The 17,458-nt window shown below is 38.9% G+C and overlaps 2 protein-coding genes across 2 annotated transcripts; both read right to left on the bottom strand.

Annotated features, from left to right (window-relative positions):
• Window positions 1–829: 829 nt before the first annotated feature.
• Window positions 830–7,522, bottom strand: LOC131787857 (uncharacterized). The gene is given in 5 exon segments (XM_059104930.2): window positions 830–2,400; window positions 2,943–2,986; window positions 3,880–4,354; window positions 4,576–5,127; window positions 5,130–7,522. Coding segments are annotated over 5 exon segments (2,331 nt in total). The 5' UTR covers window positions 6,088–7,522; the 3' UTR covers window positions 830–2,098.
• A 1,081-nt stretch (window positions 7,523–8,603) lies between these two features.
• Window positions 8,604–16,915, bottom strand: LOC131787850 (uncharacterized). Its single transcript, XM_059104918.2, has 9 exons — window positions 16,837–16,915; window positions 16,124–16,664; window positions 14,108–14,415; window positions 13,495–13,612; window positions 12,963–13,305; window positions 11,996–12,027; window positions 11,132–11,424; window positions 10,830–10,899; window positions 8,604–10,375 (listed from the first exon to the last, which is right to left on the bottom strand). Exons 2-9 carry the CDS (start codon window positions 16,476–16,478, stop codon window positions 9,978–9,980), a joined length of 1,917 nt encoding a protein of 638 aa, XP_058960901.2. The 5' UTR covers window positions 16,479–16,664; window positions 16,837–16,915; the 3' UTR covers window positions 8,604–9,977.
• Between the last annotated feature and the right edge of the window lie 543 nt (window positions 16,916–17,458).

Here is a 17,458-nt window from a genome sequence, read left to right as displayed (position 1 = left end):
GGTTACTAATTAGCTTTGCGTAGCAAAAGACCGTCGAGGTTGATTGAAGAGTAAGTTATGATCAAATATGTATTTTTAGAATAAATTCTTACTCTTTACAAACGTTGTTTAGAAAATAGGGGCGGTACAGGAACTGAGAGATTCATCAAGGCGGGTTTCATCGGAGGATTTCAAGTTGCTTTTAGTCAAGTGGAACCTCTTAATTACAACAAAGCTTTTCCTACAACCATTCTTGGAAAGGGGATTTAATTATTATATGAGTGATTTAAAATCCTCAAAGAAAAAATGAGGAAAATGAGGTATTTGCCTCATCCAAAGCAGCCATGGAATCAAAATCGCCCAAATCGTATTAGGTCGTTTTGATTGCTGAATACCGATAAGGCCGAATGATTTTTACAGTGAAAAAGAATTCGAACTCACAACGAATTTGTGAAAAGTTTGCCAGAACCGAGAGTTAATTAACAGTAAAGAAAGGAAAGTTGTCAAAAGAGCATTAGTAGACTTGATTACAATGGTAATCTGACCTTTTAATCCTACCTGATCGGTGATTTGAAAGCCTAAAGGGGAAAGTAGCGTGACGCGTTACGAGACCAAGAAACTTCTGCGAAGGAGACTAGTTTTAATTTTTCTATTCTGGCGTTGGTCAAAGCAGCGACCAGTTGGGGAAAAAACTGCCTTAACCCTAAATTTCAAGGTAACTTGGCATTCGTACTTGATCTAGCCGAGGGAAGGGGGGAGGGGGGTGGAGTCATCTGGTCATAGACACCCATGCCCTCCCCCCGCTCCTCTGAACTATATTTATTAATTCACTGAGTTGATAAATTTTCAAGATTGAAGCTCTTCATTTATTTCTGAGGAACCAAATTACTATTTGCATAAACACGAGGACTATATTTTGTTGACAAAAAATTACAATCGTTTCCAACTACCATCCTTACCACTAACGTTCAATTCAAATTTCAACAGTTTGATTTATAATTAAATTAGTATTAATACAAGACTAAAGGTTGCTTAGCCGACTTCTCTTGAAATCACTAAAATTTGTACAAATTGAAAACAGTGTCTAAAGTACATATGCATTTGCCGCTGATAAATATTGAAGAACATTTTAGGTTTAATTTTTTGAGCTGATCAAAGGAGGTATTAATAGCACAAGTCCGTCATTTAAATGTGTAATTCTTAGCAATAATAGTTATTGTTTTAAGCTTTGGCTCTAACCTTTACAGTCACGGTGTGCAGGACGAAGGAAAAGGTGCTTATCTTTTCCAAAGCAAAACCTTGGGAAAAAAAGGAGATTGGGACGAGTTCCTGAGACCATCAGACGATTGTTAACGACGCGGACGATCGTTACGGTCTCGGTAATTCGTATAGAACTCAGGGCGATTACTGTGATCATCTGAAGCACCGCTTCATGTTCTAACAACCTTGATAATCCAGAGGCTACCCTGCTTCGTCAGTGGCTTTCTGAAAAGAGTTTTCATAAAAATGTTCTCCATCGTTTTTCTTTGTTCTTGTTTAGCTTTTCTTTTGAAACAAATGGAACAGTCTTTAAGCTCAGAGGGCAAATCTCCACTTCACTTCTCGATCAATTCGGACTTCAATCAAACCTCATTGGATTCCACATGCTCAAGTCTCTTTTGCATCACAATGTGAATACTTTTCGCCCATTAATTGAAAAAGCTATGAAATGTTATATTCTTGATTTAAATTTTGATGGTATATTAATTTAAGCTTTCTATCAAAACATCGTTAAAACATACACCCAAATGAGGCTAAAACATTGACGTTAAAAATTCACAATTTATAAAAACAATGGTAAAAGTATTTCATCGACACAGTTCAAACTGTTATCAGACTTGTAACAAATACGAAACAGTCAATCATCTGGTAGTCAAAGTTTTCATAACGAGTATCGAAAAGAAATAAAGTTCTACAAAAAAAATGGCGTCTAGTTTTAATAGCTTATTCTTTTACTGATGTTTCCTTTACTGATTCTTTCCATTTACTTTTAAATGATAGTGCTGCTTATTAAAAAAATTGTTACTATATGTGCGATTTCTATGACACCCAGAAATCCAACAATTTCTTGTCCTTCCCCTCAGGCAATTTGAATGGTGGGGGTATCTGGCGGTATGTTTGCATTCTCTTCCATCGGTGGTTTTGTATTTGTATCAAAGGTGGATGGTTCAGTAGGTCTGATGTCCTGTGGTCTCTGTTTCTCCAGGTGACCACTAAGCACAGGAGCCTCACCGTCTGTAATATGGAGTTCAAGGAGCGGGATGGACTCTTCAGGGTCATGTTTGAGGAAACTCAACCTGTTATCATCCTTCTTCTTTTCTGTATGAGGCTTTGGTTCTTCTGTTTTGATCGCTCTCAGTGCGGCGGCTTTTTCTCTTGCCACTGAAAGAAATCAGAAAATGTAATATGACCTAAAATATATTTGAACAAAAATAAGGGTTAAGGCAAAGGGTGTAATGACACTTCGGCCTTGCTAAGAAAAGTTTTAGATTCACCATTGGTTGTTGCCGATAAAAGTGCTTAAAGAAGCATGTTGGCAAGCTCCGATGTCCTGAGCTTATCCCAGTTCGGGATACGGCAGTATAGTTGTTCAGTTTCCTTTTCATAAAGTGAGATGGAATGGGAACTGCGGGTAGCCTTGTCCTCTAGAATACTTTTCAGTCAGCTTTCCGCCCTCAAATTACTGGTATGTATGTGGACTTTAAAGTGAAGAGAGGCTCTTTGAGAAGCAAGGGTCTTGCCCAGGATCAAGAATGACTCCCGGCCAGGAATCGAACTCAGACCTCCAGAGGCGAAGTTAACCCTCAAGATTACTTTCTGGTGAACGTATAAAGTAGTTCAAAACTTTCAGTCTTTTCACTGAAATACGTAATGTTATTATATTTTCCTTTTAACATGTAAAGCTGTGCAGGACATTAACTTACACTCGCGTTTGCGCTTACGCTGACTCTCTCGTAATCTGACGTGTCTGCAAAGAGAAAAAAGGACAAATTGCACAGTTTAGGTTTAATAATGCATTCAATTGTTTAAGTATCAAACAAAATCAATGATTCTAAGATAACATATTTCCACTCATACCACGGATGTTGTGGGATTGCAAGGATGAGGGTGAGGGGGGATAAGGGGGAGGGAGTAGGGGAAGGATAACGGAAGGGATAAGGGGAGGGGTAGGGGTAGGGGAAGGGATAAGGGGAGGGGTAGGGAAGGGATAAGGGGGAGAGGGTAGGGGAAGTGGGAGCACCCTGTAAGTTCTTAGCCGCTCATGGCATGGCTCCTAGATTTCCAGATAATTAACATCACGTTACAATTAAGCATAGATGAGATGATCTGAAACCGCATGCACTGGAACATAGCTTTTAAGTACCAAAATTAAATGGAAAAATTTGACTTATCGAAAAGTTTGGCAAGTCTTCCTTGTTGCTCTCCAAAACTCACTAAAGCTTCAAATGAACTTCATTCATCTTTTGACTCAAGCATACTTCACTCCAAGCACCTTATAGGGCCACTTTAAAGACAGTGGGAGGGGAGGGTGAGGTCAGAGTTTTTAGTGCTCTTAATTTAAAAAATGCGGGTCTTACGTTAAAATCCTTTCATTTGCCTCTCATTTACTTGATAGTCCTGAGTAAAGCTTCCCTTCCCTGCTATGCTTTGTGAAAAGCTGGCAGGTCTCGTAGTTTCCATAATCAACCAGGATTTTAAACCAGTTTGTTAGTAATTGTACTCTATTAGGTTATAGATTTCTTTCGCACGTGTTAGAATCGAGTTTCTACTCATATCTATCAAAATTTACTGTTAGATAAGGGTCATTGGATATGAATTAATTATTACATTAATATTAAATATTAAACATCGCAAACCAACCTCATCTGGCGATTGCTTTTGACCACCATAACTATTACAAATGCAATAATCCCACTTATAAGAGAAACCACAATGTAAATAGAAATCTGCCAGCCCTCATTAACTTTATTCCCTTCAGTCAAAGCGTCTGCATCAGAAGGCTCGTGAGGATGACCCATTTTGCCATGTGGGCCGGTGTGATCACTATCATTTTTATGCGTGTCATTTGACTCTCCATGGTGAGTGGGCTTGCTGTGGTGGGTGGATTCATTGTGGTGAATGGTTGGGTGTTCTGTTACTGGTTTAGTCTTCATTTGTGTTGTTTGCGGTTCTGGAAGTGATGTTGTTTGTTTGACTGGTTTTGTGACAGGGACATTCGCTTCCGACGTCGGACTATTCTCAGTTGAGGACTGCGAACTCGCCTTTGCCGCCTCCCCTTCAGGTGTGGATGGTAATAGAACTCTGGCGGTCATAGGGAGAGAGGAAGTAACCAAATCTGCAACCAGAAAGGGAAGTAAGATTAAAAAAGATTTTCCACTTGTAATAATTTTTTTTTTAAGAGTGACTAGTCTTCATACACCCTTAATTAAAAGTTAAGGAACAAGAGTTGATGTGAATTTTTTCGTAAATTTAAAAGTATCATCACATTAACCATTAAAAATGACTTAAATCGATTTGCAGTGGAAGGGAATTGTGGTAAAGATAGAGGTTGCTTACTATCCATATTGGAAGACAGCGTAGTCTCCCTCCATGGAGAAGAGATGACTTGGGAGGACATGATAGTACTCTTAGGTTTCAATGATGTCATCATGTCGTCTTGTAACTGTAGCAATGAAGATGATGTATTTTGCCTTGACGCTTGAGGTGACAGTTTCCATGGCGATGGTTCTACTGTTACATACGTGGTAGTTCCTATCATGTTAGCAGTAGTGAATTTTTTTAGGTGTGAAGACGTAACAGTTTCCACTGCTTGATATGATTTCGTACCTTCCTTTGTTTGAGAATACATTGACTCCTGGCTCTGGTTTAGGGATTTATTAATGCTTACGTTTTGAGAAATTGCCACAGTGGAAACTAAGGTCGTTATTTCTGTAACTAAAGGTGAAGACGTGCTTATATTTGCTGGAGAGAACAAAGTTAGTCTTGATGAAGACATTAATATCTTTGAAGTTGAAGGAGCTCGTTCCTTGAGGTTAGAAGATGTCTTTAAATCTAGTACTTTCGATGGGGTAAATTCGTCTTTGACTTGTGAGGACATCGGTATTTTATTGAAGACGAAAATGGTAAAGAGGAGTTTAATTTTTCTAGAACAACAAGAGTGGTATTGATTTCCATATTACGTGAAAGCCTCACGACTGAGGATGCAGAAGGAATTGAATCGCTTCGAGATATTTTTACCAGCGAAGATTTACTGTAAGACGAAGCTTGTTTACTAGAAAATGAGGAAGGTTCGTTTCTCAAAGTTGACAGAGATGCCCTTTGCTGCATGCTTTGAGTTGAGGGTGATGGAGGGGAGCTAACTTGTTTCTTCAGGCTTGGGGAAACCATGATTTCAAACACCGGAGAAACTGGTATTTCCTTCTTGACCGGAGTAAGCCAACTGATTTGTTTTGACAGACCTGAGCTAGCCGTAGAAGAACCTTTGTGTTCACCAGCTTTTGATGCCTTTATTCCCAAACCCTCGGATGAACTCATAACTCGCTTGGGTGAAGATGATGCTTTCCATTCGTTTTGAGATGTCCCTCCTTTTTCTTTTTTCGGGGTTACGTAATCAACAACTGTAGACTTTGAAGTAATCTGCAGTTTTACCACCGATGACGTGCTAACGAAATATGACGTCACCATAGGTATTGTTACCGTTAGGTCTTTGTTACTTGGCTCGACGGACGTTGTTCCAGAGCTTCCTGTAGATGCAGGTAGAGGTGTGGTATCGACTTTTGCTGGAACTGTGGACATAGTTATCGCTGTTGTTGTTGTTGAAGCTTGGGTAACTGGAGTGGATTTCAATATTTCGTAAATACCATGGGTTTCCTCTACGATTTCACCAGCCTTCATTCTATCAGCTTGAGTGTCTTTGCTTCTCACAAGCTGTGCATGTGAAGCTGATGGCTTCGTGCTTAGGGAAGGTTGAGTCGTCGCCAGTTCAACGCTTAAAAAGTGACAAGAAGCTAAAATATAAATTGCAGCAGTCCTCCTGCTCCAAACCACCTTACAAAGTCCTTCTGGCATCGCTGAAGTTACCAATCAACTTTCACGTGTTCGAGAGATGTCCCACTTTGAAATTCTGAGAATGAGTCTCACCCGCTTTCTGTACTTTGGCCAGTCGTATTGCTGTTGTTGATGAATCTGGCCAAGTACTTAATTCTTATTGTTTACTCTGGTTAAACTTCAAATAAAGCAAACGGCATCTTGGGAAGTTTCTCACAGATGTACATTACTGTGAATGCTAGAATTAATTTTCCCACTGCACTTTTTATAGCAGGATTTTACTCTTGGACTCTTAGAATAAATATAAACAGATTCGTAGTATTATTGATTTATAAACTGTCTGATATATTACATTGACGAAAACGGGCGCCGTGTCTCTTCAGGAGAGACATAAATATTGTATGTTTAACTGGAGTCATTTGTCATATTTTTTTGTTGCTTCGTTAGACTCTAGAAATGAGGTACTCAAGTTATAAAACCATGGAGAATTCAACTAATTTAGAAAATTGCATGTTGATAATGTTGAGTCATGCTAGAATATTGATATAGGATCTTACACGTGGGCATGAGAATCATCGGATAATGATTGGCTTCCTTCAAATGGCCGGCTATTGGTCAATGATAATTTATCACACGACAGCTATTCCCCCAAGGAAAATTTCTGCAGTGCCTCTGTCTCAAAGGAGAAATAAGCGAAAGAGGAAAACTTCCAAATCGATTTTCAAAGAGAGAATCTTCACACCAATTTGCGAAAATTGGATGCAATCATTATTTGGAATATTTTTGACAATTCGATATCAAGAGACCATCTATTGTCTATTAGATTTCGTCACTCTATTAACGCCACTTGTCTGATGTATTCATATTGTGACAATCAAGGAAAAGTAGACTTTGAACAGACATGTCACAAAGATTTTACAACTAATTCTGGGTTTGCTTTTCATATGACAGAGTACTCAAAACGAATTTTCCATTATGTGGAACATATATTGATTAATAGAAGACTTTCTCTGAAAAATTGTACATACGTAAAATCAGTAATTTGCTCATTTTACTTAAGTTTATTTGACAATAGGCCTTGCGTACAAAAAGAAATTTTCCACTGATTTTAACGGTCAGAATTTGAATTGATCTGTTTTCGCTTAATTGTTTTTGTCTTTTTATAGTCTCTCTGTTGACTAGCAGGTTTGAATACAATTACTAAGACCGTACTCAATATAAATATTGCTTGCAATTTTTCTGGATTCTCTCAAAGAAGAGTTGGGTCGGATTTCGGTTTTTGTTTTTGTTTTTTGCTTAATACGCATTGTTCATTGCATTTTTTTCCGTATCTACATTCTGATAGGTATTCAGTGACAGACGACGTTATTCGAACCTTTGATCGTTTTAGCTTTAGTTAATGACTCACTTTCCGGCGTTTAAATATATTACAATAACCAACGTCACGCTTGATTTGAAATTATGAATATTGGAAAAGAGCGGAGTATTGATCCTCGAGTCAATACTTCAATAGCTCGGGATAAAGTTCTTTGTAAGTCCTTTGGTTAATATTCCAAATGACAAAATAGTTTTATGGAAGCCAAATGCATGGTGGGTTACATTAATTTCTCAAAACAATCCGACTTCTGCCTCATGATGTAAAACGTTAAAGATTTTATTAAGTTAATTAAAGTTGTCATTCTATACATAAGGTGCTAGCGCATTTATAGTGTTACAGTTGTTATGGTTGCGCTTTTTACCCTGATTTGGACCTTGCAATTATACAAATGAAGATCATCTATGCAGGGTTTAGCGAGACGAACATAAAACAGCGTGAATAACAAATACCGCAAACATGTTAAAACCGACAACACTTTTTACTGATTTGACCAGGTCGAAACTGTGCCGCTCATTGGCTTTACAAAACGTTTTACTCACCTTCAGCGCTCATAGTCGGTGTAGTTGCATTTTCACTTGAAACGACTAAAGCTTGGATCAAAAATACAACAAAGAAAGAGCTCACTTTTGTCTTGGAAGAAGCCATGATCTAACTTGTTGTTAGATTTGTCGATTACTTCCACACTTAAGCACCGAGGTTTTCAGATTTTTTTTCCGTTCGTTCAGCTCTTCCACGAAACAGGCTCTGTCGAGGTGCCCACAAGGTGCGATATGAGAAAGTAAGTGCGCATAAGTTATATTTTCCGTGAGATTGTTGTAGACTGTAATAAGCACAGACCAAGTTTGACGCGACGAATAACAATGATGTTGTAATATCACCTGGATGATTGAAAAACTTCAATATGACGTTTTTTTTTATTCATTTTGTTTCGTTTCGGACCATCCCATTTCCCAGCTTAAAACAAAACAAAGGAACGAAGAAGAGTAAAATGAATAAAAGAAGAAAAAAAAATTCCAGATTAGAAGTTTCTGATTTTGCCAAGAATATTCAATGTGATAGTGCTCTACTGAAAAAAAATTATTTTTGTTCCATATTGAGTAGTGTTCGCATATTTGACCTCGCTTTTCAGGAACCAACATTGCTTTCCAATAAGCAAAACTTCAAGTAGCCTCTTTTTATTGTATCCTGCTAATTATGGACAATTGACATTAGATTGCGCCGCCAGAAACATAAAGCTTAAAGAGTTTCGCGACTTATCCACAACAAATTGCGTAAGTTCTTGTGTCATTCTAACTTCCCCCAAAGTGTTTTCATAATTGAATCTGTATTATAAATGTTGTTTGAGTATAGCATGTCCCTTGTGGTAATTTTTACGACCTCGTGATCAACATTACCAAAGGATTTGATATTAATCTGAGAGGTTGACGTCAAAATTGATCAACGGACTTTGGAAAACATTTTGTGCTTGTTATGTTATATCTCATTACATTAACCTTATTGAGAGGACTTTGCTTTCAATACATTTTTAAGCTTCTGAAAGTTTAAGAGATGGCACATGTGTCATGTCTCTTATTAATGACTCTTCAGGTTAGCCTTCACTTTGCCCGAATGTTACAACTATTAAGGAGTGTAAAAAGATCAGCCTTCGTTAAAAAATATTTGCCAGAATAGAATTCTTCGTTTAATTTGAATCTTAATTATTTATCTCACAAGGGTTATCAAAGTTATCGTATATACGAATATAGATTCGATATCCCTAAAGCAGTCTTCCTTCAAACATCTAAAACGATGTCTGTCTTAAGAAAGCAAAGTAAATCTCTTCCATCTCGAAAGAAAAGATGACAGAAAGTTTTGCCATCGCAATAATTTTCCATTTTCCATTAAATACATCTCGTTAGTCTTAGTATAGACAACAAAATAAATTTCGGTATAAGTTAGAGGGGGGCAGGATAAGTCGTATCCCTTTGTGTCTAATTCAGAAGAATTTGTCATTAAGTCTTTTCTCATATCCTCAATCGCCCTTAAAACCGCATCCTTCACATGTCCTCTATTGAAGAGTTAACGTCATTGACAAGGGCTATTCTTTTTGTAAACAAGGACGTTGGAGCTGTTGGGAGAACCACTAGTACCGAAGATCTTCAGATTGTCGCTGGCCAATCTGAAACCACAAGAATGCAGCAGATCTGTTCTTGCCGGCAATTTCTGCTACTAAACATACACGATAAAAATTGAACTGTAGTTAACTTCGAGCAAGTTTGTAGTTTTTCTCAATCCTCGATTTACTTTTACGACGACTGTAGACTGGGTTATTTAAAAAAAATGACAATGGCAAATGACAAAACATCTTGATAGCCAACAGACAGAGTTCTGCTGTAATTTTTTTCATGAACAATGCTGGCGAAGTTGATGACAATTTCCAAACTTCGCTAAGATGAATCCTGTTGTTAACTACTGTCAGTCGCACTCTCGGATACCACGATGTTTTAAAATGCCTAACCTCTCTCTAGACATTTTAAAAAGTACGTGACTTTCGTTACTCGTCAGGATCGGCATAGTCATGATAGCACGAAGAATCTTCATCGGGTACCACGTGACGGTTCTTGTTATCCACCTCATCATCGTCATCGTCCAGGTCAGCGTAATCGTGATAGTTAACATCGTCTGTTATTGCCCGCTCGGGATTATCATCCAGGTCGGCATAATCGTGGAAGTCAGTATTGTCTTTTATTGCCTGTTCATGATTATCCTCATTATCTGATAGAACAATAATACCCTCTGGTTCATCATAATCATGAAAGTCTGAAGACAAACCATTTACGGGTTGTTTTGTTGTTGCAGGATATTTTATTTTCCTCAGAATCGTGTCCGCTGGAGGTTCTTCATGATCTGAGTAGGAATCCACAGAATGGTGAGGAGACGTTTCAAATGAATCTGAAATATAAAATAACACTAAAAATAATGATAACCAAGTAAAAGAGAGAATAATGGTCTCTTAATATCGTAGATAAATTGGTATTTACCCACTCTCGAGCCACGTCGTCCATCCAGCCGGAGATTATCCCGGTCCCTCCAGCATGAAGTGACTAGGAGTGTTATTACACCCCCCTGGATGGGATGTTAGTACATCGAAGGTGGTACCCCCCTCCCCCCCGTGAGGTATTCGTCAGTTTTCCCTAACAGTTCACTTGAACTCATTTATGCTCCTGTGTGGAGAGAGGCACTGTGAAGATAAATTTTTTTTGCCCAAGAATACAACAAAATGACCCGGTAAGCTCTCGAACTCAGACCTCTCAACTCGGAGTCCAGCGCGCTAACCGTTAAGCCACCGCGTCTGCTGACATGAATTGGACCTTCACCCAATGAAAAGGAAGACAAGTTCACACACCTTCACTATCAGTTCTCTCTTCTAGTTCTTGGTAGTCCGGAATCTTTTCTTCATCAACGGTCTCCAGTTTCTAAAGAATAAAGTTAAGAAGTTAAGTATCATGTCTGACATGAAGAGTGACACTTTGAGTTCGTCTCCATAATTTATCGTTTTAACGAGTGTGGGGCGACAAACCTAAATGTAAAACCTCTCAGAACCGAAAATGCACCGACGACTGAATTCTCAAAACTAGGATTAAAGAAATAAATGGCAATTATTTTGGAGAAGTTACATTTAACAATTAAAGTTAAGCTTTGGCTAACCTGTGGATTGGCGTTGTCAACCAGCGTTTGATAGTCTCTTTCATCTTGAGGTTCATCCTGTATCAAACTGAGGTAATTGGACGAACGAATCCCTGGATTGTTACCGTTAGCGGGTCTCTGACCAACAGACAGCGATCTGTATCCCGGTAGACTGTCTGAGCGCTCAGCTGGCTTGGTGTTCTCCACCAGTGGCTGATATTCTAGTCCTTCCTCGACTTCTTCGCCACTTCTAACCGAAAGTTTCGCCATTTTTAACGTGTCCGAAGCCCCTCGCTCGTAAACAGGGTTACTTGCTGATAGGAAGAGTTAAAATTGGTTAGCTTCCTTACCTCAAACTTCAAAAATCATGTCATAGTACCCTCTAAGAGTCCCAAAACCCGAGGAAGTCTTAACAGGTTTTATTGGATGTTTCAAAGGTAAAAAAAAAAATCTGTTGCACTGGTCGTAACATATTTGAAAAGGACTGGAGTTGTGCGAGGATATGATGAAAACAAGGGGGGGGGGACAGATAAACAACGGAAGTCTGCATACGTGAACACACTTGCATAACTCAAGCGATGAACTATTGGTATTGTTATCCCTCCTGGAGGGTATGTGGGTCTATCGCGGGTTTTTCCCCTTCCCCCCCCCCCCCCCCGAAAAAATTTCAGATACCATTTGCGCTCCTAAGTAAAGAGATGCACTTTGATAGTGAAGCCACCTGCCTGAGGACAAAGCAAAATTACCCTGGTCAAGCCTTGAACCCAACACTGGATTAAGATTTCAGGAAGTTCACAATAAAGCCAATGTTCTGGTTAACAAAGTCTATATCACGATATAACAGTGTTTTTTTTTATCTTTTTAACGTCTAAAATAGAATCTTACCAGGTTTGGCTCTTTTCGCTATTGCAAAACGTCTGCAAAAAAAATGACACAAAATTCACATCATGAAATTGGTTTGCTGAACTTCTGTTTGGCACACCATTAACTTCAGATTAATTCACATACCTATGAGAAGATAGGATTTTTAACACCTAGCATCAAAACTTTGCACAAAGTTTGAAAAAGAGAGGGTTGTTCGAAGTTTTAAAAAATTATAAACATTTATTCCAAGACATTAAAGATTGCATGGCAAGTCAACACAACTTAAGTAAATATATGTTATTCAACAGACGGGAGATCCGTATTGGGAAAAACTGTGCCCGAGGTCTTAGGTACACAAGACAGAGGACACAGTTTTTCCCAATACGGACCGACCTTGGCTGGTGAATGACATTTTTATTTTTTCTAAAACCTAACAAATGGTTGCGAAAAGAACCTGAATGATAAAGGACTGTAATTACGGCTAGATTCTCCATAAACGGAGATTTAAAAGGCTTTCAAGAAAACTTAGAAACATTTTTTCGGATACCGCCCGCTGTGGGGAGAATACTGCCCGCTCTCGGAACCAATCAGATTGCAGGATTTGTAGAATACCGCCCGCTCACGAAATGAGAAAAAAATAATGTGAATTATTATGCCTAATGTAGTCGAAGGAGCATTAAAGAGTATTTCATGGTTTAACTCTTTACAACCTAACATCAACATTTATATTCTCCACACTGTTCTCTATACACTTAATAAGGTGCTGACAAGAAGAATTTGTCTAATGAACAATCAAGAGTTTCTTTAGTAGGTGATCATTTCCTTTATTCTCATGACATGAATGCGTAAGGAGAAATTAGATGCTAGTCACTCTTTGAGGTTAAAGGTTTACCAAAAAAGCGAGTCCCATAAATATGGATTTTCTCTCGCTCTAGGGAGCGGAAGGAGGGGAAGCCTTGGGAACGAGGTTGATGATTACCCAGCATACCTTTTTCGTTTCCACACGATGCAAATTACGACCAAGCAGGTTAGTACAACAATCAACGCAGAACCCAGAGCCACCAAGGCAATGAAAATTATGTTGAACTTCTGTTGGTGGCCCTTGAGTGACGTTACAATAATAATCTGAGTGCGCACGGTTGACGAAACCAAATTGATTTCTGTCGAGGCTGATGACGTCTCTGCACCTGTTGTAGTGTTCCGCTGGACAGGAGTACTTGTGACACGGATGCTTTTAACCGATGGCTTTGAGACACGGGTGCTTTTTACCGATGGCTTTGAGACACGCGTGCTTTTAACCGATGGCTTTGAGGTTGGTACGATGTCAGTAACTATAGGACGCGAAAAATATGCATAATTACATTACAAACCAAGAAAGATTAAGTTTTACGGAGACTCGCTCTAGGCCAATGTTATAATCATGGTTATAGAGATCAGTTAATTGGTTTAAAAACTGTTTCCAATCAATTGATAGCTATGTAGCTCTGCGACATTGGAGATATGAAGAGCATCATACTTACGAGATCCATTCTTCTTGAAAAACAAACAAGAATTTGAAACGTTTCCTTCGTCTCCATGACACCGCAACTTGAGCGAGAAAATGCGTCCATCGTACTGCTTTCCAATGTCATTAGTCCACTTCGCAAATGTCAAATAAAAAAAGATGTTGAGATAGGTAAGATTGTCGTGGCAAAGTACATTAACATCCTAAACCTACAGCAATTCTCTCTCGCTAACGACTGAACGACAAAAGGCTGTTCTACCATCACGAAGCGGCCACTTATCATTTTGACCAATCCACAAGAACAAGGACATAGAAATGCAATGGAAAAGAACAAAACCGTCAACCATCCCTTGATAGATGCTTTTCTTAGATTCAATTTTTTCTCATGGTTAGGGAGAAGGTTTGCTGTCAAGCATATTGAACTGTTCATCCGCAAAATACCAACGACTCTCTCAGTCTTCCTTTTCTCACAACAGGAACATAGCAGCCTATTAAACAACAAAACTACTATCCTAAGCACTTTTTCGAACCTGATAAACGTAGCACGTTCACCTTTTCTGACAGAAAATAAAGGGTTTTCAAAATTCCCTATGGCATTAATATAGTGTGAAAAGTTGCATTGAACTTACTTTGAGAAATAGCTTGTTCTCATCATAGTCAGGATCTGGATGAATTTCGACAGATAGTGTCGAAAGAGGTTTGTCATTAGATAAAAAGTTTTCCCAGCTACCATCAAGATAAAGCGATTCCTTCGGTAGTATCTCGCATCTCGACAATTCCTTGGTAAGTTTAAAATGTAGAAGGGCAACAGTAGGTTTCTGGCTCCATGGACACAAATAAACGCTTCTGTTCCCAGGATGTCTTGTGTTAAGAGTTGCGAGAAGTTCACGGTGACATTGGCGATAACTGTCGCCCACAACAGCACGGTATTCACAACCTAACAGGCAAAGGTATTATAGATTAATTCCTCATACTGGTCATGCTTCGATCAGCGCCAAACTCTCTAAGGCGCTCTCAAGCTTTAAAACAGTCTTTAAATGCGCCCCTATCGCATTGGAGACGAATGAACAAAAATACTCCAGCTAGGCACGAGCGAAGGTCCAGTCAGTGCTGAGCTTTATTAAAACGTTCCCCACCTTTAAAACAGTTTTTTTATGCGTCCCTATCACGTTTGAGACGAATGATCAAAACTCTCCAAGGCAAAGTAAGGCAAAGCAAGGCAAGGCAAAGCAAGGCTAGGCAAGGCAAGTTATAAAAAGAGGTGTTTGATCCACACTACGCTATGGCACCACAATGCATAGGACACGTCTTAACAAACTCTTTCCCAAAGTGCTTTCTCTTCCTCCCCTAATAAAATAACTCTCTCGAGAGCTTTCAAAGTAGAGAAAGAAAGAGAGGAGCCTGGGAAAGAGGTTTTTTCCGGAACACTTTTCCATCGCATTCCGAAAACAAAAATCACATTTCTACAGCGGAGGACTCAGTTCTTCTCCCAAATATGTAAAATCTTTAACATTTCCCATTGTATCCCGCATTTCCGACGCAACGAATTACAAGGAGATTACGACTTGCACATAAACCGTAAATAATGAGAATACTGGTATATCAATTTTCCGCCAGCGTTTCCGCAGTATGATATCCTACAACCGGCTTAATCAATTGAAGATTCGATTTTTCCGAAAACCTACAAAACAGCTCCACGTTTTGATGAATCACACAATTCCTTCTGCCTTTTTAAGCTAAACTTTTATAAAACTTGTCAATCAAACCCCAATAGCGATAAAAATCTGTGGTTGAGTAAATAGACTTAATAAATGACCTTGGAGCGACGTTTCCAGCCATCAAGGTTTCATTCATTTCCCTCCCATAGTCCATCACGAAAACGTTGTCGAAGTTTCGATCGAATATGCGCTGTGCATAGTTGTATATTACCTTGATACCAGTTTAATTTTCACCATTGTTCTCTAGAGTAAACTTTTCGATTTCCTCGCTATAAGCAACAGAGTTAAATAAGTAACCCGTAGTAGCGTTTTAAGAAGCTTTACAACTATACAGACTTACTACGACAAATCTGATCGCTTGCCAAAACAATCGATAGCAAAATCTTGTCTTAAGCGCTTCTAATACAAAACATGGGTCAAAAAACACTCCAAGTGCTTTTTTAAGCAAAACAGATAAAACACAATTAGGCGTTGCTGATTTTGACGTGTAACAAATATTTGCTATCAGCTGTTTGAGACATTAGCGAAAAAATTCGCCATGATCTAAAAACCAGCGTAGACTATGAACAGCGATGTGGTAACTGAAGATGTGGTCATGACTTTTATCGGATCCTATCATCGCCTCTTAACGTCTCAGTCTGTCGTGTTTGTCGCCATGTGTGCTCCATATGTATAGAGCAAAATAAAGACTGTGGTTGAACGCAAATACTGGTACTTCGAAGAAGCAAATCACAGATCAGACGAAATAAAAACAAAGGTCTTTAAAAATAATAGCGGGCGAATGCAGCAGGATCCACGGAACCGAGCGAAAGATTCGAACCGCTCGAGATCCCGACAACACTGACAACATGACCCGCTCGTGCCGTGTCGATAAAATACAACTTGTCGAGACTTGAAATAGATTCTCCACGTACACTGATGACTTACCTTGAATAACACTTTGAGCTTTCAAAATGGACATTAGTTGCTCGTCAGAGCGACACGTCCCATTGCTTTGAAGATAGGTTGGTTTCTCTCTCTCGCAGTTACAATAACAACAATTTAACCCGCAAAATGGCGAGTTTTCTCCATCGAGGACGCATCTTGCACCACTCTCATTACAAGATCTGGAAGAGTTTATGTTTTGAAAAAGATCACCTTCTGTGTATCGTGTAATATTGAAAGTACTTCTTCTGCTTTCCACCACAAGAATGAGTGCAAATACAAGTAATCTCAGCGAGAGATTAACGAATTTCTGAGACATTTTGATCGGGTAGAGGACAAGTGAAGACTGGAGCACCATTGTGAGAAAACCGGTTGTAAAATCCGTCAGAAACCGCACATGATTCCCACACCATTGGCCGTGCCCATTAATCCGGTTTTGTCTGTTGAGTTCCGCGGCTGCTGTCAGGAAATCGTGTGCAAACGCCTTTCATTTTCCTATCTCCAACTGATATTTGAGAACAGTTTTCGTTTCCAGTCGCCCCACCTTGTGAAAATGGAAGCAGAAAATTTTTCACATTTCTAGATGTCTAACGTCTTCAAAAATAATCAAACCACTTTGAGTATCTCAATAATAAATAGGATTAGTTACTTTGATGAAAACACAAAAAATCTACTGATAATTATCAATGAAATTCTTTTAGGACACCACAACTCACAAAACGGCAAGTTGGGGGAATTTCCGGTCTTTGGTGACAAACAGAAGAGCGTGACCTGTCCAAGAACTTGCTATAAGCGGAGGTTACCAAAGTATAACGTAACGCCACCAGCTGTGTATTCTACAGGAGACCAACATTTCTGCTAAGAATGAAAGGTATATAATTTATTTAATGTTCCAGAAGACCAAAACGTCTCAAAACGAGGCCATGCAGGTTATATCGTCATCGAAAAGGGCGAATTCCTCAAAATCCAATTTCCTGTTTTCTCTAATAATTTCAACATTTGTTCTATGAACCACTCATTTGACATTTTTTGTCAAAATCTGTTTTAGATAAATCAAGGATTGGTAAAGAAAATTGCACTGTAAACAAATGGTGAGATCATCCTAGTCATGAATGCTAATCACGTTAGTCACCCATGACTTGCTCAACATGAGATAGTAAAATGACGTGAGCATGGAGTCGGTGGCCTTCATGTACATGTTTTTGTAATTGGCACAACTCATGATTCAGTTAAGGGGAAAAGCAAAACGCCTTCATTCGCAGTACGCCTACAAAGTATCTATTTCTCTCCAACGCACTATTAAAAAGAATGTTTTCTCTCGTGGGTGACATAAAGCTG

This window comes from Pocillopora verrucosa, chromosome 11 (genome assembly GCF_036669915.1).
Source record: "Pocillopora verrucosa isolate sample1 chromosome 11, ASM3666991v2, whole genome shotgun sequence".
Classification (NCBI taxonomy): domain Eukaryota; kingdom Metazoa; phylum Cnidaria; class Anthozoa; order Scleractinia; family Pocilloporidae; genus Pocillopora; species Pocillopora verrucosa.
The sequence above is the reverse complement of the archived record's forward strand: the minus strand, read 5'-3'. Positions and strand labels throughout refer to the sequence as shown.